The sequence below is a fragment of the Eptesicus fuscus genome, chromosome 20, assembly GCF_027574615.1.
Source record: "Eptesicus fuscus isolate TK198812 chromosome 20, DD_ASM_mEF_20220401, whole genome shotgun sequence".
NCBI classification, from domain to species: domain Eukaryota; kingdom Metazoa; phylum Chordata; class Mammalia; order Chiroptera; family Vespertilionidae; genus Eptesicus; species Eptesicus fuscus.
In genome coordinates, this window is record NC_072492.1 from 1,805,874 (window position 1) to 1,824,981 (window position 19,108).

Consider the following 19,108-nt stretch of genomic DNA (forward strand, 5'->3'; position numbering starts at 1 on the left):
CCCCTGGTTTAGGCCCTTTCAGGCCACAGTTCTGCACAGTAGGGAGCGCACCACTCCTGCTCCCCTGCTCGAACGTGGCGTGCCAGGCCATGGCCCTGTGTGCTGATGGGTGTAGGCTGATCAACTTCACGACTCTAGTCATCAGGCAACGATAAGCAAGAGAGTCATGTTGCCCTCAACAGCGGGAAGTGACTTTTTGGCCGTAAACCCAACCTAAACAGACAAGGTGAAAGCGTAAGAAGTAACAGGCACCCTCATACATAAGAGATACAGAGTAAGTATGCATCCAGCAGCCTAGACCAACTTCATGAACACAGGGTTGGTGATTTTCTACCAATTCAGCAATCCAGCATTTGGTGAGGCTCAATCTATCAAGAGCCCATAAGATGTTCATGCTTGTATCCATTAGTGCTCCTGCTAAGAATGTATTAGAAGAAAATAACGAGAGATCTGCACTAATATTTATGTATACACCTGTTACCTCTAGTATATCATATATCTAAAAGTTGGAACAACTTAATCCTTCAGAAACAGACTTGGCAAAATAAGTTACAGACCAGCTATGCAGTCATTAAACATACTTTAAAATATTTCAGCACATGGAAAAACATAAAATGGAAAAACATAGTTTACGAACTATTTAAGACTGCAATTTTAATGTAAGAATATTATATACATGCATAGAAAACAGACAGTTCTCAGGAGGAGATAAGATTAGAGGACATTTTTTTTCTTCCTTACAATCTTCTGTATTTTCTAAATTGTCTAAAATGAACATGTATTACTTTTTAAATCAGAAAAAAATAGCCTGGCCTGTGTTCCTCAGTGGTTGAGCATCAACCTATGAACCAGGAGGTCAGGGCACATGCCTGGGTTGTGGGCTTGATCCCTAGTGTGGGGCATGCAGGAGGCAGCCAATCAATGATGCTCTCTCACCACTAATGTTTCTATTTCTCTCTTCTTCTTTCTTCCTCCCTGAAATCAATAAAAATACGTATTTTTTAAAAATCAAAAAGAATAATGTGTTACTAAAAGGAGAAAGAGTTGTAACTGGTTTGGCTCAGTGGATAGAGCATCGGCCCTCAGACTGAAGGGCCCTGGGTTTGATTCCAGTCAAGGGCATGTACCTTGGTTGCGGGCTTGATCCCCAGTAGGGGGCGTGTAGAGGCAGCTGATTGATGTTTCTCTCTCATGGATGTTTCCAACTCTCTATCCCTCTCCCTTCCTCTCTGTAAAATCAATAAAATATAAAAATAAAAATAAAATAAAACAGGAGAAAGAAGCCTGGCTCAGTGGATTGAGTGTTGTCCCATGCACCAAGAGGCCTCTGTTTCGAGTCCTGGTCAGGGCATATGCCTGGGGGTGTGCAGGAGGCAGCCGATTGATGTTTCTCTCTCATCGATGTTTCTATCTTCTCCCTCTCCCTTCCTCTCTTAAAAAAAAATAAAGAAAGAAAGAAAAAAAAGGAAGAATTAAGAAAATGAAAAAGGAAGGAGGAGGAGGGAGGAGGAGGAAGAAAGAAGGAAAAAGAAGAAGATACCAGACTTGACTAACCTGCAGATGTCAAACAAGCCTAACTAGCTGGGCATCATGGAGCTTACTCCCCAGCTGACAAACGCTAAGTGTGGCAGTCCTGCTGTGAGTGCAGTGTGGCCGGAGGGGATGTGAAAGTTTGGGGAAGGCAATGGAAACGGATCCAGTTTTGGGAGGATGAATAGGATTCTTCCAGGTGACAAGGGAACGAGAGGGACAGGGTTCTGTGTGGGTGGGGGGCTGCGCAGAGATCAGTTTGGGGGTGCAGGGATCAGCGAAGCAGCAGAGGGAGCTGACAGAGAGTGGGGAAGTGGGTGGGCTGGGTAGAGAGCAGAACCCACCATGGGGGTCTTTCATGGAAGCCAGGCAGAAGACTGTGGAATAGGAGAGAGCTTTTACAATGACATCTCTTTTCTGAAATGGAAGAGAGAGTTCACAGTCACGTAGTTCCTGCAATAAGAGCCCACTGGAGTCAATTCCAGCACCACCACTGACCCTCACTCCCTCTGGTGCCAGGAGGCAGCAGGGCCAGGGAAACCAACCTGCAAGCTGTTGGTGTATTTGGTGGGGTGGATGGGAGGGTGAGCTTGATCAGATTTGTTCCCATTGCGTGGGGTGGGGCCCCCCCGCTCTAGAATGCTCTGGGCAAAGGGCCCCCAGCGTGGATCCGGGGTCTGCTGCTCCACCAGCGCTGTCAGGTTTAAGTCTCTGGGGAAAATGTTTGTTTCAGTTCTGGGATAGCTGATGTACCTAAAACAAAGGCAGACAAACAGAACAAGAGATTGGTCCATAAACAATTGAATTCGGTTGAAAACACCTGGTGACACCTGCAATCATTCATCTGATCCAGCCAACGCAAATGAAGGCAACCTTGGTTACCTACACTGACAGAAGTCCTGAGACATGCCCCCCAAAACAGGTGAGAAGCAGCAGGCTCTCCTGCGAGGAGACGCAAAGAGGCCAAAGGATGAACGAAGGGAGGGCACAGCAAGGGCACACTCACAGCTCGGCTCTGCCAGCAGCTGTGTGCGGGCACATCCAGGGCCTTCTCTAGGCCAGTCTGACAGAGCAACCCCACGATGGCCCGAAAGCTGCCACGGTGTGCAGCCCTGCACTGCTCTTCAGCACAGAAACAGCCGTGCTGCCTGTGAGCCGCAATGGAGACCCCACGTGTAATTAAAGCTTTCTGGTAGCCACCTACCCATTGCTGAGATTGTCCGCCTTCTCTTTTTCATGCAAATCTTTGAAACCCAGTTTGTATTTCACACTTAAGCACGTCCTAATTCAGACACCCCAAATTTCAGGCACTCAGCAGTCAGCTGTAGCGCGTGGCTGCCATACCAGTCTGTGTGGATCACACGGTCCCGGGATGGCACTGGGGGCCCATGACCCTTGAGGCAGGATGGCCTACAACAGGCAAACAACTCCTAAAGGTAAGGTGCCGCCTGCCGCCTGCCAGGGCCCAGGGGAGTTGCTGAGGGATCAAGACTGGGATTTGAATTTACTCTATGGGCCCTTGCTTTAGAAGAGATTTTGAAATAACTTTCCATTATTAGGAAAGAGAAGTCAGTGTCAAAATTCTTCTACTTCAGAGCTCAGGTGACAGCTAAACAGTGTTTCCCCATGAACTCTATTTCTAGAATATTCCACGCTGATTAAGGTGCATCAAATTCTACCCACAGGCGAGACACTTACCCTTGAGTGTAGAGTTTCTCGGCGATCCTCATGGTCTCTTTGGCGCTTATTCTCAGCTTGCGAGACGCCAGCTTCTCCAGCTCCTGTGAATGTCAGCAGGCACGTTAGGGTGTAGTGCAGCCAGAGGGCACGGCACAGCCACACCGTCACCTCCAGACTGGCTGGGCCCGTCGCTCCAGCTGCTGTCACTTAGAGGGAGAAAGGCTGTGCCGAGGGGAAATTCCTGGGCCTGCCTGGCAGAGTCAGGATCTACTCCAGTGGTTCTCAGACCCTGACATGCAGAAGCAAGAATCACCTGGGAAGCAAGCAGATTCCCAGGCCCTGAGCACTAGGGATTCTGACATAAGCAGGGAAAGAGGCCGGCAATCTGCATTAAAAAATCTCAACTTGAGGATATGGTATTATTGATTTATAGAGAGAAGGAAGAGAGACATGAATGAGATAGAAACATCCATCAGTTACCCCCTGTGGACGCTGTGACTGGGGATGGAATCCTTAACCTAGGTATGTGCCCTGACTGGGAACTGAAGCCACAACCTTTTGATGTAGGAGATGACGCTCCAACCAACTGAGCCACCCAGCCAGGGGAGGAAATCTGCATTTTTTAACCAACACAGACAGTCTGAGCACCCCAGTTTGGGAACACCCTTCGAATCCTGGAAGTTCCCCTGAATGATGAATGCCAGATGAATGCCATTCTGCCAGCCTCCTGGGGGAGAACCGGCTGCCCCTCCCCCTGGCTGACATTCCGCAATGCTCGGCTACATGGCGAAGCAGACCCACCCAGCGGGGGAAACACTCCTGCCTGCTGTCTGGAACCCGTGCTCACTCCCCCGGCCCCCAGCACGCGCACTCATGCCGTCGGGCGTGTTTCCGAGCCCCGCTGGCTGCGTCTTTGATCTCTGGCGTCAGCCTCGACAGGATGTTCTCTGACTTTTCCTGCACACTGGAAGGGGAACCCCAATGTGTTTGCTCAGACTGTGTCCCATTGGGTGGGGCTCATAGGGTCAAAAAATTTGTTCTTGAGTAGGCTCATATAGCAGATATTTAAATACTTATATATTATGCAGAAACATTTTTAAAAAAAGAGCTTAGCTAGGAAAAACAAAGTATTCCAATTACAACTCTGAAAAAATAAGCATATGAAAAAAAGGAAGACACCAAGGTTACATCAGTAATTACACAAGAATATGAAGTGATGGTTGATTTATCTCCCTTTTTTTGTTTCCCGAACTCCACATAAAATAGTTATATTGCATTAATAACTTAATTATAAGAAAGCAGAGGCCAAGCAGGCCCAGGGTTTGGAGTTTGTTTTTTCCAAGCGCTTTCCTGTGTGGCTCTGTGAAGAGTGATGTCACTGGGCCATCGTCTGGTCCCAAAAACAGGAAGGCAGGGCTGGCGCAATCCCCCCAGAACATACCACAGTGTCCAAAGCTTGAGGCCTCCACTTGCTCTTTGCCTTAGAACTGACCTCCACCACAGTCGCCCTGGGGTCCTGGAAAGCCAAGAGAAGCAGAGGCATGTGACCTGCCGGCACCCACCCTCTGCCGCTTTCCTGCAGGGCCCTGCTCAGCGTTCTGCTCACCCACCGTCAGCAGAGGCCCTACTCATCCCGCGGAAGTGCTCCAGGTAACACTGGCCTGTCGTCCAGGGTGGTGGGTGCCACCACCACCTTCCCACTCAAACAAGACCACGAGGGGCGACTTCACAAGCCCTCAGGTGCCTCCTCTGGAGCCTGTGAACGCAGCAGCCTACGCCTCTCCTAAGTATAGTCTCCAATCTCGCATGCATGGAGTTACTTATTTTTTTTTAAATTCTTGATAATACAGAATTAGAAATAGGAGAAGTTATATAATACAAGCTGAAGAAACTCTAATTTTTTATTTTTTTTATATATTTTATTGATTTTTTACAGAGAGGAAGAGAGAGGGATAGAGAGTTAGAAACATCGATGAAAGAGAAACATCGATCAGCTGCCTCTTGCACACCCCCTACTGGGGATGTGCCTGCAACCAAGGTACATGCCCTTGACCGGAATCGAACCCGGGACCCTTGAGTCCACAGGCCGACGCTCTATCCACTGAGCCAAACCGGCCGCGGCAGAAACTCTAATTTTAAGACCAACTTCACACTTTTAAGAGACTTCAAGTAGACAAAGAGCTCAACTTAAGTGATTTGGTAATGAGAATATCTGTATATCAAAATCCAAATCTCTCTTTCCAAATAGACTGGGACCAGGTGCTCTTGACAAGGAGCTCAGAGTATCCCACCTGCTTTTCTTTGCACCATCCTATCCTATATAACCCTTTGCACTTGCTTGCTTTTTTCTCGATTCCTTTATTCTAATGCTAACCGACATCCGAGTGCAAAAGGATAATACAAGCGTAGTATGCAAATTGTCCCCTCGACCACGAGGTGTCTGGAAGTTCGACCAGGGGGCGGAGCCGGCCAGGGGAAGGGAGGGAGGCCCTGGCCAGCGGTGGCAGCAGGCAGCAGGCGACAGGGGTAGGGGTGAGGGGTGAGGGAGGGAGGCCCCGATGGTGGCAGGCAGACAGGGGAAGTGTTGGAGACCGGGTGTAAGTTGGCACGGCCCTTGCACCCGAAGGGGCTGGCAAGACTCAGCCCCTACCCACACAGTTTTCCCAGGCTTGTTTGGATGGCGGTTATCAGTAGAATGAGAGCAACCCTTTCATGCCTTACTAGGAAGTCTGTAACTATTTACTGAGATTTGCTGTACCGAGAATCTGCCTGATTTGCTGTACCGAGAATTTGTCCTTCTGCTCTGTCTCTCCCTTAGAGATTAAGAGGAACAAAGAATACATTCCTCTTGATAGACCTCCTATTCAGTGTTTTGTGTATAAAAAGCATTATGCAATTAATGAAGCTGCTGCAGTCTCTCGATGACCTGTAGTCCTCCCGATCCTGCTCTCCTGTTTTTCTTTCTTTTCTTAATTCCCACCTCCCTATCTCAGCCCGGTTCAACTGTCAGGCTGGCCCTGACAGGGAAGGAAGTACCTGGCCGGCAGTCAGCAGCCAGCAGCCAGCAGCCACTAGGAACCCTACCAGTGCATGAACTTTGTGCACTGAGCCTCTAGTATCCTAACAAAGCACATAAAAGGGCAGGTCTTTTTTATTGAACAGATAAATGTGCAGGGTGGCTGTGTGACCTTCATGGTCAAAGGGTGAAGTAGTGGACAGACAAGTGACTCCTGGGAGGCAGCGTGGTCTGTAGGAGCTGGAGTCAGACACACTGGGACCCAGTCCCTGCTCTGCCCCTTACTGGCCCCAATGTGTCTGTGCAGTTCCTTCACTCTCTCCAGCCCCTCATCTGTAAAATGAGAGACCACCACCCGTGTAGGCAGTATTCTAAAGAAAGTCACATGTAAACACACAGTGTGTCTGGCACAAAGCAGGTACTCAATAGTTATTACTTTCCCTTAGCAAATCAATACTAAACCTGCCAATGCGCTACAGCTGAGAAGCACAGCTGACTCATCAAACCTAGAGGGCTCCAAGTTTTCTTTAGGTGCCACAGCGTGCAGCCCCTGGGTTAACACCGGCAGTCAGGTGCTGACTGACAGGAAGCAGCATCGCAAAGTGGACAGTCAGTCTAAGGGATACAGCTGAGACACTGACTGGCCTGCGGCTGAGCTAGTCCTTTGCATGTGCTGCTCTCTTGACTGGCACACGCTTTCCCCAGGTCCTCCTGTGGCTGCCTGCTGCTAGTCACTCCGGCCTTCCCTGACCACCATGCCTAGAATAGGCCCCTTTCTGCTCCCCCTGGCCATTCTCTATTCATTTATCCTACTTTTACCTCGTCCTTTATCATTGTGTAAAATTAACTTGTTCACTCATTTGAGATTTTCATCTCTTTAGATTTCTTCTGACCAATAGCCGAAAGAGTCAGACCAGAAGCTGTCCAATCCTTCCATTCTGAGAGCGCACGGCCCGCGCTGGCCCAGCTGGTCCTTATTAGTTGCTATGACAGGCCTCAGCTTCAGGGGAGAGTTTAGTAAACACTTCTCATTTTACCTAAAAGTTCCACAGGTCCTTTTCTTCCACAATTTTTAGTGCTGTTTTCATGAGGTTCTACTCTTTTTTTTTTTTTTTAAATATATTTTATTGATTTTTTACAGAGAGGAAGAGAGAGGGATAGAGAGTTAGAAACATCGATGAGAGAGAAACACCGATCAGCTGCCTCCTGCACACTCCCCACTGGGGATGTGCCCGCAACCAAGGTACATGCCCCTGACCAGAATCAAACCTGGTACCCTTGAGTCCGCAGGCCAACGCTCTATCCACTGAGCCAAACCGGTTTCGGCGGTTCTACTCTTATTGGTCCCAAAAAGTGATATCCTGAGAGCTGCAGCTCAGGGGGAAACGGGACAGAGTCACCCCCGCCAACAGAGAGGGACTGACTTGGGAAATCAGTTTTCCCAGATCACTGAGATTTCAAAATGCTTCTTACCTCCATGCACAGCTGATAGAGGACAAGACAAGCCGTGTGGCTGAAGAGACGATGCCTTTTCCAGCTGAATTCCACAACGCCGTCCCTGTGGTCGTGCGTTACTATTGGGGAAACAAACAGGAAGGCTGTGCCTCAGCCACAGGGTGTGACAGGTGAACTCGGAGGGTTACAGCGAAAGTCAAAAGACTGTGAAACAGAGAAGGCCACTGAGGAAATGGTAAGTGGATTTTGAATATTGTGATGGGGTAGAATAAAGATCAGCAAAACTAAAAATAAACATTTAATTAATGCCACTGATGCTCACGGAGCCCTGGGTTATTCTGGGCCTGTAGGTTCCATATCATAAACAACTCCCCAGCCCTACCTTTAATTTTATGGAAGATTTCTGGCACAAAAGCCTGAATGGCTTTAAACCTCTCCACCACAAACCCCAGTGTTGGGAACTGGCAGCTGCCGTAACTGATTAGCTGCTCTGCCAACACCTGGGGGAAAATCTTCTGCAGCCTCAGGGTCTGGAACCTCGTGAAGGCAGCTCCTGGAAAGTGAGGGAGGAAAGGAAGAACAAGAAAACGATGACCTGCAAGGTCAAAGCTAGCTGCACATATTTACACACAAGCCTCCTTCTTGGTTCCATAACCCAAAGCCCAGCAGCTGCATGGCCAGCAAGGAGCTGGAGCGGGCCCTCACCAATCCTCAGGTCCAGCTCCTGCCTCACGTCCACAGCATCGCTCACTCTCTGGTCGGGCTGGGTCAGGTTTTCACAGGCCATCGTGACGGCTCGGGGGGTGATCTCAGAGAAACGGGCCCTCAACACCTGCAGACCGGGCTTCACTGCAGAACAGAAATGGTCACCAAGGTCAGAACCAAGGCACACTGCCCTCATCATAAAGGGCTCCTGTTCTTAGGCCACCTTGTGCGAAGACAGCTGGACAGTTCCAGAAGCTGTGAAGCATCCAATTGAATGAGCAATATGCTTTCTGAGAGGGCATTCATTAGAGCCGCCAAGGTGAGCATTGCCAGCAACCATAGCAGGCTAAATTTAGCTATTAACTGAGACCGTCTTGGTGAGCCTTTCAAGACTTTAATTTCACTTGCTCTTAGACCTTTCGGGAAAAGAAAAACGTTAATTAACAGATCCTATGAGGGAATTTCATGTCCTGTCTTGGAAATAACATAGACACTATACCTGAAAGTTAATGCATTTAAATCCAGGAGTCACCCTGGCTGGAGTGCTGTCCCACACACTCAAAGGCTGTGGGTTCGATTCCCAGTCAGGGCCCATACTCAGGTTGCGTGTTTCATACCCAGTCGAGGTGCATACTGGAGGCAACCGATGGTTGTTCCCCACTCACATCGAAGCTTCTCGTTCTCTCTCCCTCTTCCTTCCTCTCTCTAAAAAAAAAAAAATCAATACCTTACAACAAAATTTTTTAAAATTAAATTAAAACAAAAATTCAGGAATCATTATAGCTTCAGACTCACATTTAAGTTCATTTCACCATTTATTAATGTTCAGGTGGTAAAATTAATATAGATTTTAAAAAATGGAATCTTGCCCTGGCCGGTGTGTTAAGTGGTTAGAGCATTGGCCTGCCCACTGGAAGGTCTTGGGTTTGATTTCTGGTCAAGGGCATGCACCTGGGATGCAGGCTCCATTCCCACCCATAGTTGGGGCAAGTGTAGGAAGCAACAAATCCATGTGTCTCTCCACATCAATGTTTCTCTCTTCCTTCCTCTCCCTGCCCCCTCTGTAAAAATCAGTGGAAAAAATATTCTGACTCCTTGGATGAAGATTAAAAAAAAGGAATCTTACATAAGGTTATTAACCAATGTTACCTCAGCAAACTTAATTTTAAAATTGATTTGAGAGGGAAATATCAAACTGTTGTCCCATTTATGCACTCATTGGTTGATTCTTGTATATGCCCTGACCAGGGATCGAGCCCGCAACCTTGTTGTATTGGGTCAACTTTCCAATCAATTGAGCTATCTGGCCAGGCGGCTACTGATGGATGTTTCCTCTCTGCCTTTCCCTTACCATCGCCCTTAAAAAGAATCAATAACAAACATTTAAAAATAAAGCCCCTGTTTCCAAGGAGCTGGCAATGTACTTGGAGCTAGTAACAGTAAGGCCTGGGCTACAGGGTCTCTGCGTGGTTGGCTCATTCAGGCCCCGCGGCGCTGGGAACTGTGCCAGGCTGGCCGGCTTCCCAGAGAGGAAGCCGAGGCTCCCAAGGGGTCAGTGACTTGCTCCAGGACACACAGCCAGTGCGAATGGCAGGGGGACTCAGGAGGAAGAGGATATGGGGAGGAACTCGGGCGCAGCCACTCACACATCTATGCCGGAGAATCCTCTATGTGCATTCCCGAAGTACAGAAACTCAGAAGGGGTATCACTTACCAGCTTTGCATACGTGGATAATCTCAAACCCAATATTTTCACCCTCTCTATCACAGTCGGTCCAGATCACCAGGGCCTGGCACTGCCGAGTCTCTCGTTCCAGAGTTTTCTGAAGTTCGCAGGGAAAAAGCAGTGAGAACACAGCCCGCGGTGGGATTCCTCTGCACCTCTCCACTAAACAGACCCGAGTGAGCATTAACAATGTTCTTGGAATATGCACATGGTGAGAAAAAGAAACCAGAGAAAACTATGCTTACCAGTTCTAAGGGTGGTGAAGAAGCTAGCACAACCCTCCAGCTTAGAGTCACACTCATCAATGAGCGTCTAGAAGCCTGAGGTTAATGCAACCATACCAGCAAGAAGAGACCTGAAACTCAGTTCTCATAGCACATGCAACTTTAGTGGCGTGGTCGGCAAACTGCGGCTCATGAGCCACGTGAGGGTCTTTGGCCCCTTGAGTGTGGCTCTTCCACAAAATACCACGGCCTGGGCGAGTCTATTTTGAAGAAGTGGTGTTAGAAGAAGTTTAAATTTAAAAAATTTGGCTCTCAAAAGAAATTTCAATCGTTGTATTGATATTTGGCTCTGTTGACTAAGGAGTTTGCCGACCACTGCCCTAGTGGGTCTGCTTATGTTCTGGTTAAAAAAGAATGGACCCCTAATTGAGATTCATCCCAAGGTTTCCTGTCAGCACTGAATTAAGAACAGGTGCTCTGACTGCTTGAAAACTCACAATTTACTGTCAAATGACCATTTACACACTTTGTAGTCTCTTCATTCTAACTAGAGATGGAGTTGGCGCTAGAATTAGTAATTTAACAATACTTATTCTTAGAGTTTATTTAAACAACTATTATTCATAAAAAGGCCAACTCCAGTCCCTTGGCCACATAGTTCCAATGGCCTCATTTTGGGAATACGTTTTTTGAATCATGGCACTTAGTTTGGTGGGAAACTGTGCCTCTGAATTCTAATGCATTCCAAACACAGAAATCACTCAGTTCAATTATCTGTGGCTGTTCAACTCCAGTGCCATGTCTCCCAAAGGATCCCACCTTGATGTCTACAAAGTTCTCTGGGCAGTACTTCTCAATTTCTGCTTCAAAGAGGACAAGAGGATTGCAGCTCTGCCTAGAAAAGAAATAGAAACACACAAAAATCCCACCTCAGCACGATGGGAAGTCCTCCATTTTAATGAGAAAACTTTACCCCAGTGACTCAGGGAGGGATCCCCGCAGAAAAAGTCCCACATGAAAATGCCAGAGGATCAAAAGCAAGACTCAGACCCTCTGCACAATGCACTTTCCACTTCCCAGGACCACTAGCAGGAGCTGCTAGGAAGAAATTCTAGAAGCCTCCCATGCATATCTGCTGCCCGGTAAATGCAATCCAATGACTGCATGACCAAGTTCTGGCTCTTTTGGGGAGCACACCACAAGGGGCTCTTTATTTTAAGCCGATGGTGAATCCGTTAATCCTAGGTCATCTCTACAGCCTCACGCTTTGTTTCCCCCAGAACTCATATTCTGGAATCCTAACACCAAAGTGATGGTGTTAGGAGGTGAGGCCTTTGGGGGTGATGAGGCCATGAGGGTGGAGCCTCATGAGTGGGATCAGCATGCTTATAAAAGAGGCCAAACTCCCTAGACCTCCCACAGGTAAAGGCGCAGTGAGAGGCCAGCGGTTGGCACCCGGACCGTGCTGGCACTCTGACCTCCTCCTTCCAGCCTCCGTAACTGAGAGAAGTAAATTTGTTGTTTATAAACCAACCCGTCTGTGGTATTTCACTATAACAGCATGAACTAACTCAGTCATCTTAATATTATAGGTTACACAACAGGATCAATATGCCTCAAATTCCTGTAATGGCCCAACCGGTTTGGCTCAGTGGATAGAGTGTCAGCCTGGGGACTCAAGGGTCCCAGGTTTGATTCCGGTCAAGGGCATGTACCTTGGTTGCAGGCACATGCACATCCCCAGTAGGGAGTGTGCAGGAGGCAGCTGATCGATGTTTCTCTCTCATCGATGTTTCTAACTCTCTATCCCTCTCCCTTCCTCTCTGTAAAAAAATCAATAAAATATATTTTAAAAAATTCCTTTAATTTTCTACAACTTACTATAATAATCTGCAAGTTTCGCTCCCCAAGAATTGTACTGACCATTTACGAAACTGCAACTGGAAATCATGAGCCAGCAAATGTCCGGAAACCGAAGTCATTATCATGGTAACATTCTAAATGGCAACAAAATATGAGTCAGTCTTTTAGCAATTATATTTGCTACATCATTCAAATAAAAGGGAGAAACTTCTATTGAGGAAATGAAAGTGGTTGGGATGGGGGTTGAAATGAATAGGTGGTGTACAGGATTTTAGGCAGTGAAAATAATGATGGAGGTATGTTTACATACATCTGTCCAAACCCAAAGAAAGTACAACATGGAATGAACCCTAATGGACTCTGAGTGATTATAATGTGTCAAGGTAGGTTTGTCAGTTATAACAAATGTACCACTGTGATGAGGGATTTCTTTTGTTTTTTTCTTTTCTTAATGAGTGTTGATAATGTGGGAGGCTGTGTGTGTGTGTGTGTGTGTGTGTGTGTGTGTATGGGGAGGGGCAGAGGGTATGTGGGAACTCTCTGTACTTTCCTCTCCCCTCAATTTTGCTGTGAATCTGAAATTGCTCTAAAAATATAAAGTTTATTAAAAAAATACACAAACAAAAAAACCCAGTTGATTGGGAAGAAACAAACACAAATAGAGCTCTTTGGAGACAAAAGCCATAGTAATACAATGAAATCACCATTTTAATTCTAGTATCCTGACGCTTTTTGTAGCATTTAAAATTTCCTCAAACTGTTGCACATTAGCTTCTTTCTTGTTATAAAAACAGCTGAGACAGGACCACATTTTTTTATTAAAAAGAGACTTCCTTACAAATTATAAAGTAGTCACCTGTAACCAGGGATCTTTAGGTCATAACAATAGTTATTTTTAAAAGACGGTGCATATTCTACAATGGCCAGGCTGACTAACTCTTCTTGATTAAGTAATTCTAAAATACAAGCAATTTAGGGATAACTTGTAGTAAACGGCTGCTCTTTTTAGCCATGATTAAAAACGGAAAGAATGGACACCAAAGGGGCAGCTGACCTGAAGCACGCTTCCGTTGTACGACAGAAATACTGTACCACCCACCTGGCCACACAGATGATAATCAAATTCATAGATCTTGTTGAATTTAGAAAGTCCTTCCCTCTATAAAACAAAACAAAGAAAACACATAAACCACATAAAAAGGACTCCTCAGCATAAAGATCAAGCAAAACCCTGCTAAGTGAGAATATTAAAAATGCAACAGCATCTCCTACAGAGGCTGGGCTAACTTACTAACACCATTTATTTAGTGGTCCCTCAAAACACAGATACAAGCATGGACCTGATAAAGCCCATGGAGTTTCTATGCTGGAAGGCAACCTTGAGATCAGCTAATACCACATCTTTTTATCGATGAGAATGGACTTGTCTAAGGTCACAAGACAAATTAATGGCAGAGAAAGGATTAGGGCATAACTCTTGATTTTCTCTTTCCTCTCCACACATTTCTACTACTTCCTGGCTATAAAATTGTAACAATAAACCGTGAATGTGGGCAAATCATTCACCTTTCTGAACCGCAATTTATTGTTGAATGAAGCTACCTCTAAGGTCTCCCTGGCTCTGAAATCTATGGGCACTATGAGACCCAGTCAGGACTGGGGTCAGTCTACACAGCACTTCCGCTGCACTTCTGGATGAGCAAGAGCCTCTCTAAGGAGATCCCATCTTCTTCCACACAGGTCAACAGTACAATGGGCCCCTGAACGAGGCAGGGGTTGGGGCAGCAACCCCTACTCAGTCAAAAACCTTCATATAACTTTTTAAAATTCTTACCTGAGGTTATGTTTTTACTGATTTTTAGAGAGAGAGAGAGAGAGAGAGAGAGAGAGAGAGAGAGAAGGAGGGAGAGAGAGGAACATTAAGGTGACAGAGAAACATCAATCAGCCTCCCCCTGCATGCACCCCGACTGGGAATTAAACCACAAACTTTTGGTGTACTGGATGATGCTCCAACCAACTGCGCCACCAAGGCCGCATATAACTTCTGACTCTCCCAAAACTTAACTACTAGTAGCCTACTGCTGACTGGCTTATGATAACATAAATAGTTAGCACAGCCGAAACCGGTGTGGCTCAGTGGATAGAGCGTCGGTCTGCGGACTGGAAGGTCCCAGGTTCGATTCCGGTCAAGGGCATGTACATTGGTTGCGGGCACATCCCCTGGTGGGGGGTGTGCAGGAGGCAGCTGATCGATGTTTCTCTCTCATCGATGTTTCTAGCTCTCTGTCCCTCTCCCTTCCTCTCTGTGAAAAATCAATAAAATATATTTAAAAACAAAAAACAAAAAAAACCCCAGCATGTATTTTGTATGTAATATGTATTAAATACTGTATTCTTACAGTAAACTAAGGAAAAGAAAATGCTATTAAGAAAATCATAAGGAAAATACATTTACAGTACTGTACATATTTATTGAAAAAAATCCATGCATACGTGAACCCATGCAGTTCAAACCCATAAAGGGTCAACTGTATTTGTGCATGTGAGTTTCACACCAACAATGCGCAGAAGAAAGAGAAAGGCAAAATGGGAACTGGGGAAACTTCCGTTCACGGGCCAAGAAAAATCGGCGTGGACAAGATTCTCCCTCAGCCTCACAAATACCATTTTTCTGGGTGGAACACTGAATGAGGTTCTTTGAGGCATAATGGCAAATGTATTTTTATTTTTTTAAAGATTTTTAAATTGATTTTTAGGGAGAGGGAGAGAGAGAAACGTCAATAAAAGAAAAACATGGCTGCCTCCTGCACACCCCCTACCAGGGACTGAGCCTGAAACCTGGGCATGTGCCCTGACCGGGAATAGACCCGGCAAGCCTTTGGTGCACAGGACGAGACCCAGCCAACTGAGCCACACCGGCCAGGGCCATAATGGCAAATTTAAAGAGGGATTTATCTGATACTTAAGAGCTCAATGCTAAAAAAAAAAAAAGTGCTCTAATGTTGCCAAGAGACGCCCTCTTAAGCCTTTTCAATACAGTAGTCCCCCTTATCCTCAGAGAATACATTCCAAGACCCCCAGTAGATCTCTGAATCCTCAGTACTACTGAACCCTACATCTATTGGTTTGTTTGTTTGTTTTTATCACACACATACCGTTTTACTTAAAGGAAGCATTTTATGGATTTCCTTTAGCATATCTGAATTGCCAGCTGTTGTGCTTTGGGGCCATCATTAAGCAAAATAAGGGCTACCTGAACACATGCACGGCGATACCACACAGCCAGCTGGTAACTGAGATGTCTGCTAAGCGCCTGGTGGGTGGGCAGGTAGCGTACGCAGCGTGGACAGCTGAAAGGATTCCCACGCGGGACAAAGTGGAACAGCACAAGATTTCATCATACTATTCAGAACGGTGCACAATTTACAATTGGTTTACTTCTGGAACTTTCCATCTAATATGTTCAGAGGGTGGTTGACCACGTAACAAATCATGAAAAGTGAAACCTCGGATAAGAGGAGACTATGGTAATACAGAATAAAAACCGCTTAATCAACGGTTTCTATTTCCTTCCCCTAATTCTTTTTAAGGAAGCACTGAAGTCTTCTCAAACAAAATCTTATATGGGCCCTGACACACAACAAGGCTGAGGCACCGGCTGAATCCTGCCACTCCGCCTTCCCCAGCCCCGCCGCAGTGGCTCTTTGGAACCGCGTCTTGAACCACTGTCCTGATGCTCTCCAGGCAAGTGATGCACCTAATAGCATGCGTGACCCCAGGTCCAGGCTTTCCAAGGATGTAAAGTCTTGAGAATGTAAAATGTTTTCCTGGTATTTCAAACTTCCCTCCCTGTAATTCCGAGGATAGTACACTCTTGGGTGAAGTTCTCAGATGCTTTAGGCTGCTCCCAAATTACAGTGGCGTTTTGGAGCCTAGAGAAAGGAACCCTAGCTGCTAGACCAAGAGTGTAGCTTCTGTGATCCCTTTCCAGTGCTCCCCACGCTACTGAAGAAGAACCCGTCACACCTGCCCTGAGCATGCTGATCACGCTGCCGCCACCGAATCTGCAGCAGGATCCTTTTAAGATTCCTCCTTCTGCCCTGGCCAGTGTGGCTCAGTCATCCTGTGCACCGAGAGGTGGCCAGTTTGATTATGGGTCAGGGCACATGCCCGGGTTGCAGGTTGGATCCCCAGTACAGGGCATGCAGGAGGCAATTGATGCCTCTTCCTCTCTCTCTCTCTCTCCCTCTCCCTCTCTCTCTCTCTCTCTCTCTCAAATCAATAAAAACATATTTTAAAATTATTGTTTAAAAAATTTTCTCCTGAATGTAAAAATAAAACTATGAAAACTATAGAAAAGTCCTCAAGGACCGGTAAGTCATTAGCAGTGATTACTGTGGGTGGTGTCCCTCACCTCGTTGCAGGGTGAGGAACTTGAGGAAAAGGCTCTTGAAGAAGAGACATTTAAACAGAGCCCTGAAAGATACAGAAGTAAGTTAGTTAGGTGTAGACGGGCCATTTTCAAGAGGCCCAGACCCCTATAAGTTGACAAACATTGGGGCCAGTCACCAGGACTCTTGGCACTGAGAAGTTGAAACTCTCAGCTAGCACCCCAAACAACCTTGGCTCCTACTCTCACTAGCCACACACTACATACAGAGGTCCAAGGATCCTGGGACTTGAAAGGAAAAAGAGCAGGGAACTTCTTATCCCATACTCTGATTGCTCTCCCCAGTGCATTTCAAGGATCCACTTTTGTTACTGGGGAGATTTTCCTGAGTAGTTCTTAAGACCTTCCTGTCACACCCTTTCAAACCCTTTCTCACTTTCCCCTTCCTCTGTGCCCCCAGTGTGTCTAGAAACATCTTACCCCTTACTTGCCTCTCTCTCAGAACCAGTTTGTATGACAGTGTGAACCCTGAGAAAGAAGATACCTACTAGGAAGGACTCCTGGTGGCTAATGGGGCTCAAATTTAAAAAACAAACAGCCCTGGCCAGTGTGGCTCAGTTGGTTGAGCATCATCCCATGTACCAAAAGGTCACTGGTACCATTCCCGACAGGTCACATGCAGGTTCCATCCCCAGAAGGGGGCGTGCATGAGGCAGCCAAGGGAAGTTTCTCTCCCTAATTAAAACCCCCCACAAAAACAAACAAACAAAAAACAGAGCCCAGCAGCCATTTCTACACAGGGGCCTCTCACGCAATTTGCACTTCACAGAGAAGCCTGCATTGAACTGCCTGCCTACACTGTTAGGTCACCTGAGACAGCCCTTACTAAGGAGTTTCTGGAACAATATTTCAACCAATGGGAATGAGGCTTTCCCCATCCAATCGGAGCAGTGTTGCCATAGTCTCATCAGCTTCTCCACGAACCAATCAGAGAAGCTCCATTCTGACCAATCAGAGTGTCTTTTGGACCAATCAAACAGAGGTGAGAGTTGGAGCGATCATTTGCCTGGGGAAGGACTAGACAGGGACTAGAGTTGGGACTTCCGGCAACATAAATCAGCTCCCCTCTGGCGCTGAGAGCACTCTTTCCCTTTCCACCTAAGACAGTTTTCCCAGCTGGAGCTGAAACTGAAACACGGATGGGATGTCACCTCTCTGATGTTTTGCCCTGAATAGTTTCCTTCTTCACTGTGACCCCAAATTGGGGATTCCTGTGTTGAATTGGCACTAAGGACCATGGGATGAGGGCTGCCATCTGCCTCTAATCCCCAAACCTTACATAATGTTGCCCTGTCAATATACACTTAGGCTGTAAAGTCAGCGGCGCTGCATTACGCAGAGGGAACGGCAGAAAATAGGAGGGCTAGGCTACCGGGGAACGATCGGGCAAGGCGTGACTGCCAAGTTAAAGGAGTTTGGTCAGTGCTTCCCAACTTAACCGAGTTTTAGGACCCGGAGGGAAAAATGTTGAAATACAGATTACCCTAGTCTCACTCCAGGTCCACCGAAGAGCCACTGCCCCAGGTGGTTTTGAGGATCAGACACGTTTGGCAACCACTGCTGTTGGCAAGGAAGATCCAAGGTTTTAAAGCAGATGAGTGGAACCTCTTAACTACATTTTTAAATGCCCATCAGTCCTAAGAGAAGGCAGGAGGCCATTGCAATGGTCTGGGGAGACAGAGAAGACCCACAGGTGGGAGAGAAGTCGCCTTCATCCCTATTCCCCGTACCCACCAAGATGTCCCGCTTCCCGGGCCCCACCAAGTACAGCCGATGGGAAATGCGCCCCTTACCCGCCTCATGCGACCCTTGGACAGCAGGTCGGCGATCCCCTTGGCCGCGTCGTTTTTCTCCGCCACACAGAGGACTTTCCGCACGCCTCGGAAGGCCACCTCCATGGCGGAGGTGGGAAAGGTCCGGCCTCCGGGCCGATGCAGACACCGGAGCGCGCAGCGGGAGACGGGGAAGATCATCCCGGGTGCCCGCACATGCTGTGGAACAGAGGTGAGGGTCACCCCGCGCCCACCCTAAGGGAACCAGAGCCTACGAGAGCCGCCAGCGCTGGGCTGCAGCCCGGTCTCCTCCCACAAGCCCACCCGGCTTCGGGGCTGCGGCCACTTGGCCTTCTCCTCTCCACCCGCCGCGTCCGCTTCCGCCCGCCTTCTCCAGCCACTTCCGCCAGGCGCCAGTCCATAGCACCGCGAACTACAACTCCCACACTGCCCCGCGCTCCCGGATCCCTGGTCCCAACACATTTCCGCTTCCCCGCATCATTTCCTTTCTTTCCTGACAGTGTTAGTTAATCGATTGGTCTTTGCTCCACAGTCCCGCCCCGAGCCTCTCGGTCACAATCTTTTTCGCTCTTGCTCGGAAATCTACGCGAACGTTTCCGGGTCACGCGGCGCCAAGACCGCGAGTCATGTGATACCAAGATGGCGGCGCCACTGTAGCTGTCTTT

At 47.4% G+C, this 19,108-nt stretch overlaps 1 protein-coding gene across 3 annotated transcripts in view; it reads right to left on the reverse strand.

The window, feature by feature from the left end:
* Positions 1-18,799, reverse strand: part of TOP3A (DNA topoisomerase III alpha) — a 31,836-nt gene extending 13,037 nt beyond the window's left edge. The window contains exons 1-12 of one of the 3 annotated variants that reach the window (XM_054709677.1): positions 18,444-18,799; positions 13,299-13,358; positions 12,260-12,333; positions 11,156-11,231; positions 10,101-10,209; positions 8,387-8,530; positions 8,064-8,234; positions 7,700-7,800; positions 4,652-4,726; positions 3,229-3,311; positions 2,076-2,283; positions 1,875-1,947 (exon numbers count right to left, since the gene is read on the reverse strand). In XM_054709677.1, the coding sequence (XP_054565652.1) occupies positions 1,875-1,947; positions 2,076-2,283; positions 3,229-3,311; positions 4,652-4,726; positions 7,700-7,800; positions 8,064-8,234; positions 8,387-8,530; positions 10,101-10,209; positions 11,156-11,231; positions 12,260-12,333; positions 13,299-13,358; positions 18,444-18,623 (1,354 nt within the window). In that variant the 5' untranslated portion in view covers positions 18,624-18,799. Of the gene's footprint in view, positions 1-1,874; positions 1,948-2,075; positions 2,284-3,228; positions 3,312-4,651; positions 4,727-7,699; positions 7,801-8,063; positions 8,235-8,386; positions 8,531-8,885; positions 8,965-10,100; positions 10,210-11,155; positions 11,232-12,259; positions 12,334-13,298; positions 13,359-18,443 lie in introns of those variants that run through there. The other 2 variants (XM_008156229.3, XM_054709678.1) reach the window with 2 other exon arrangements.
* Positions 18,800-19,108: the final 309 nt, after the last annotated feature.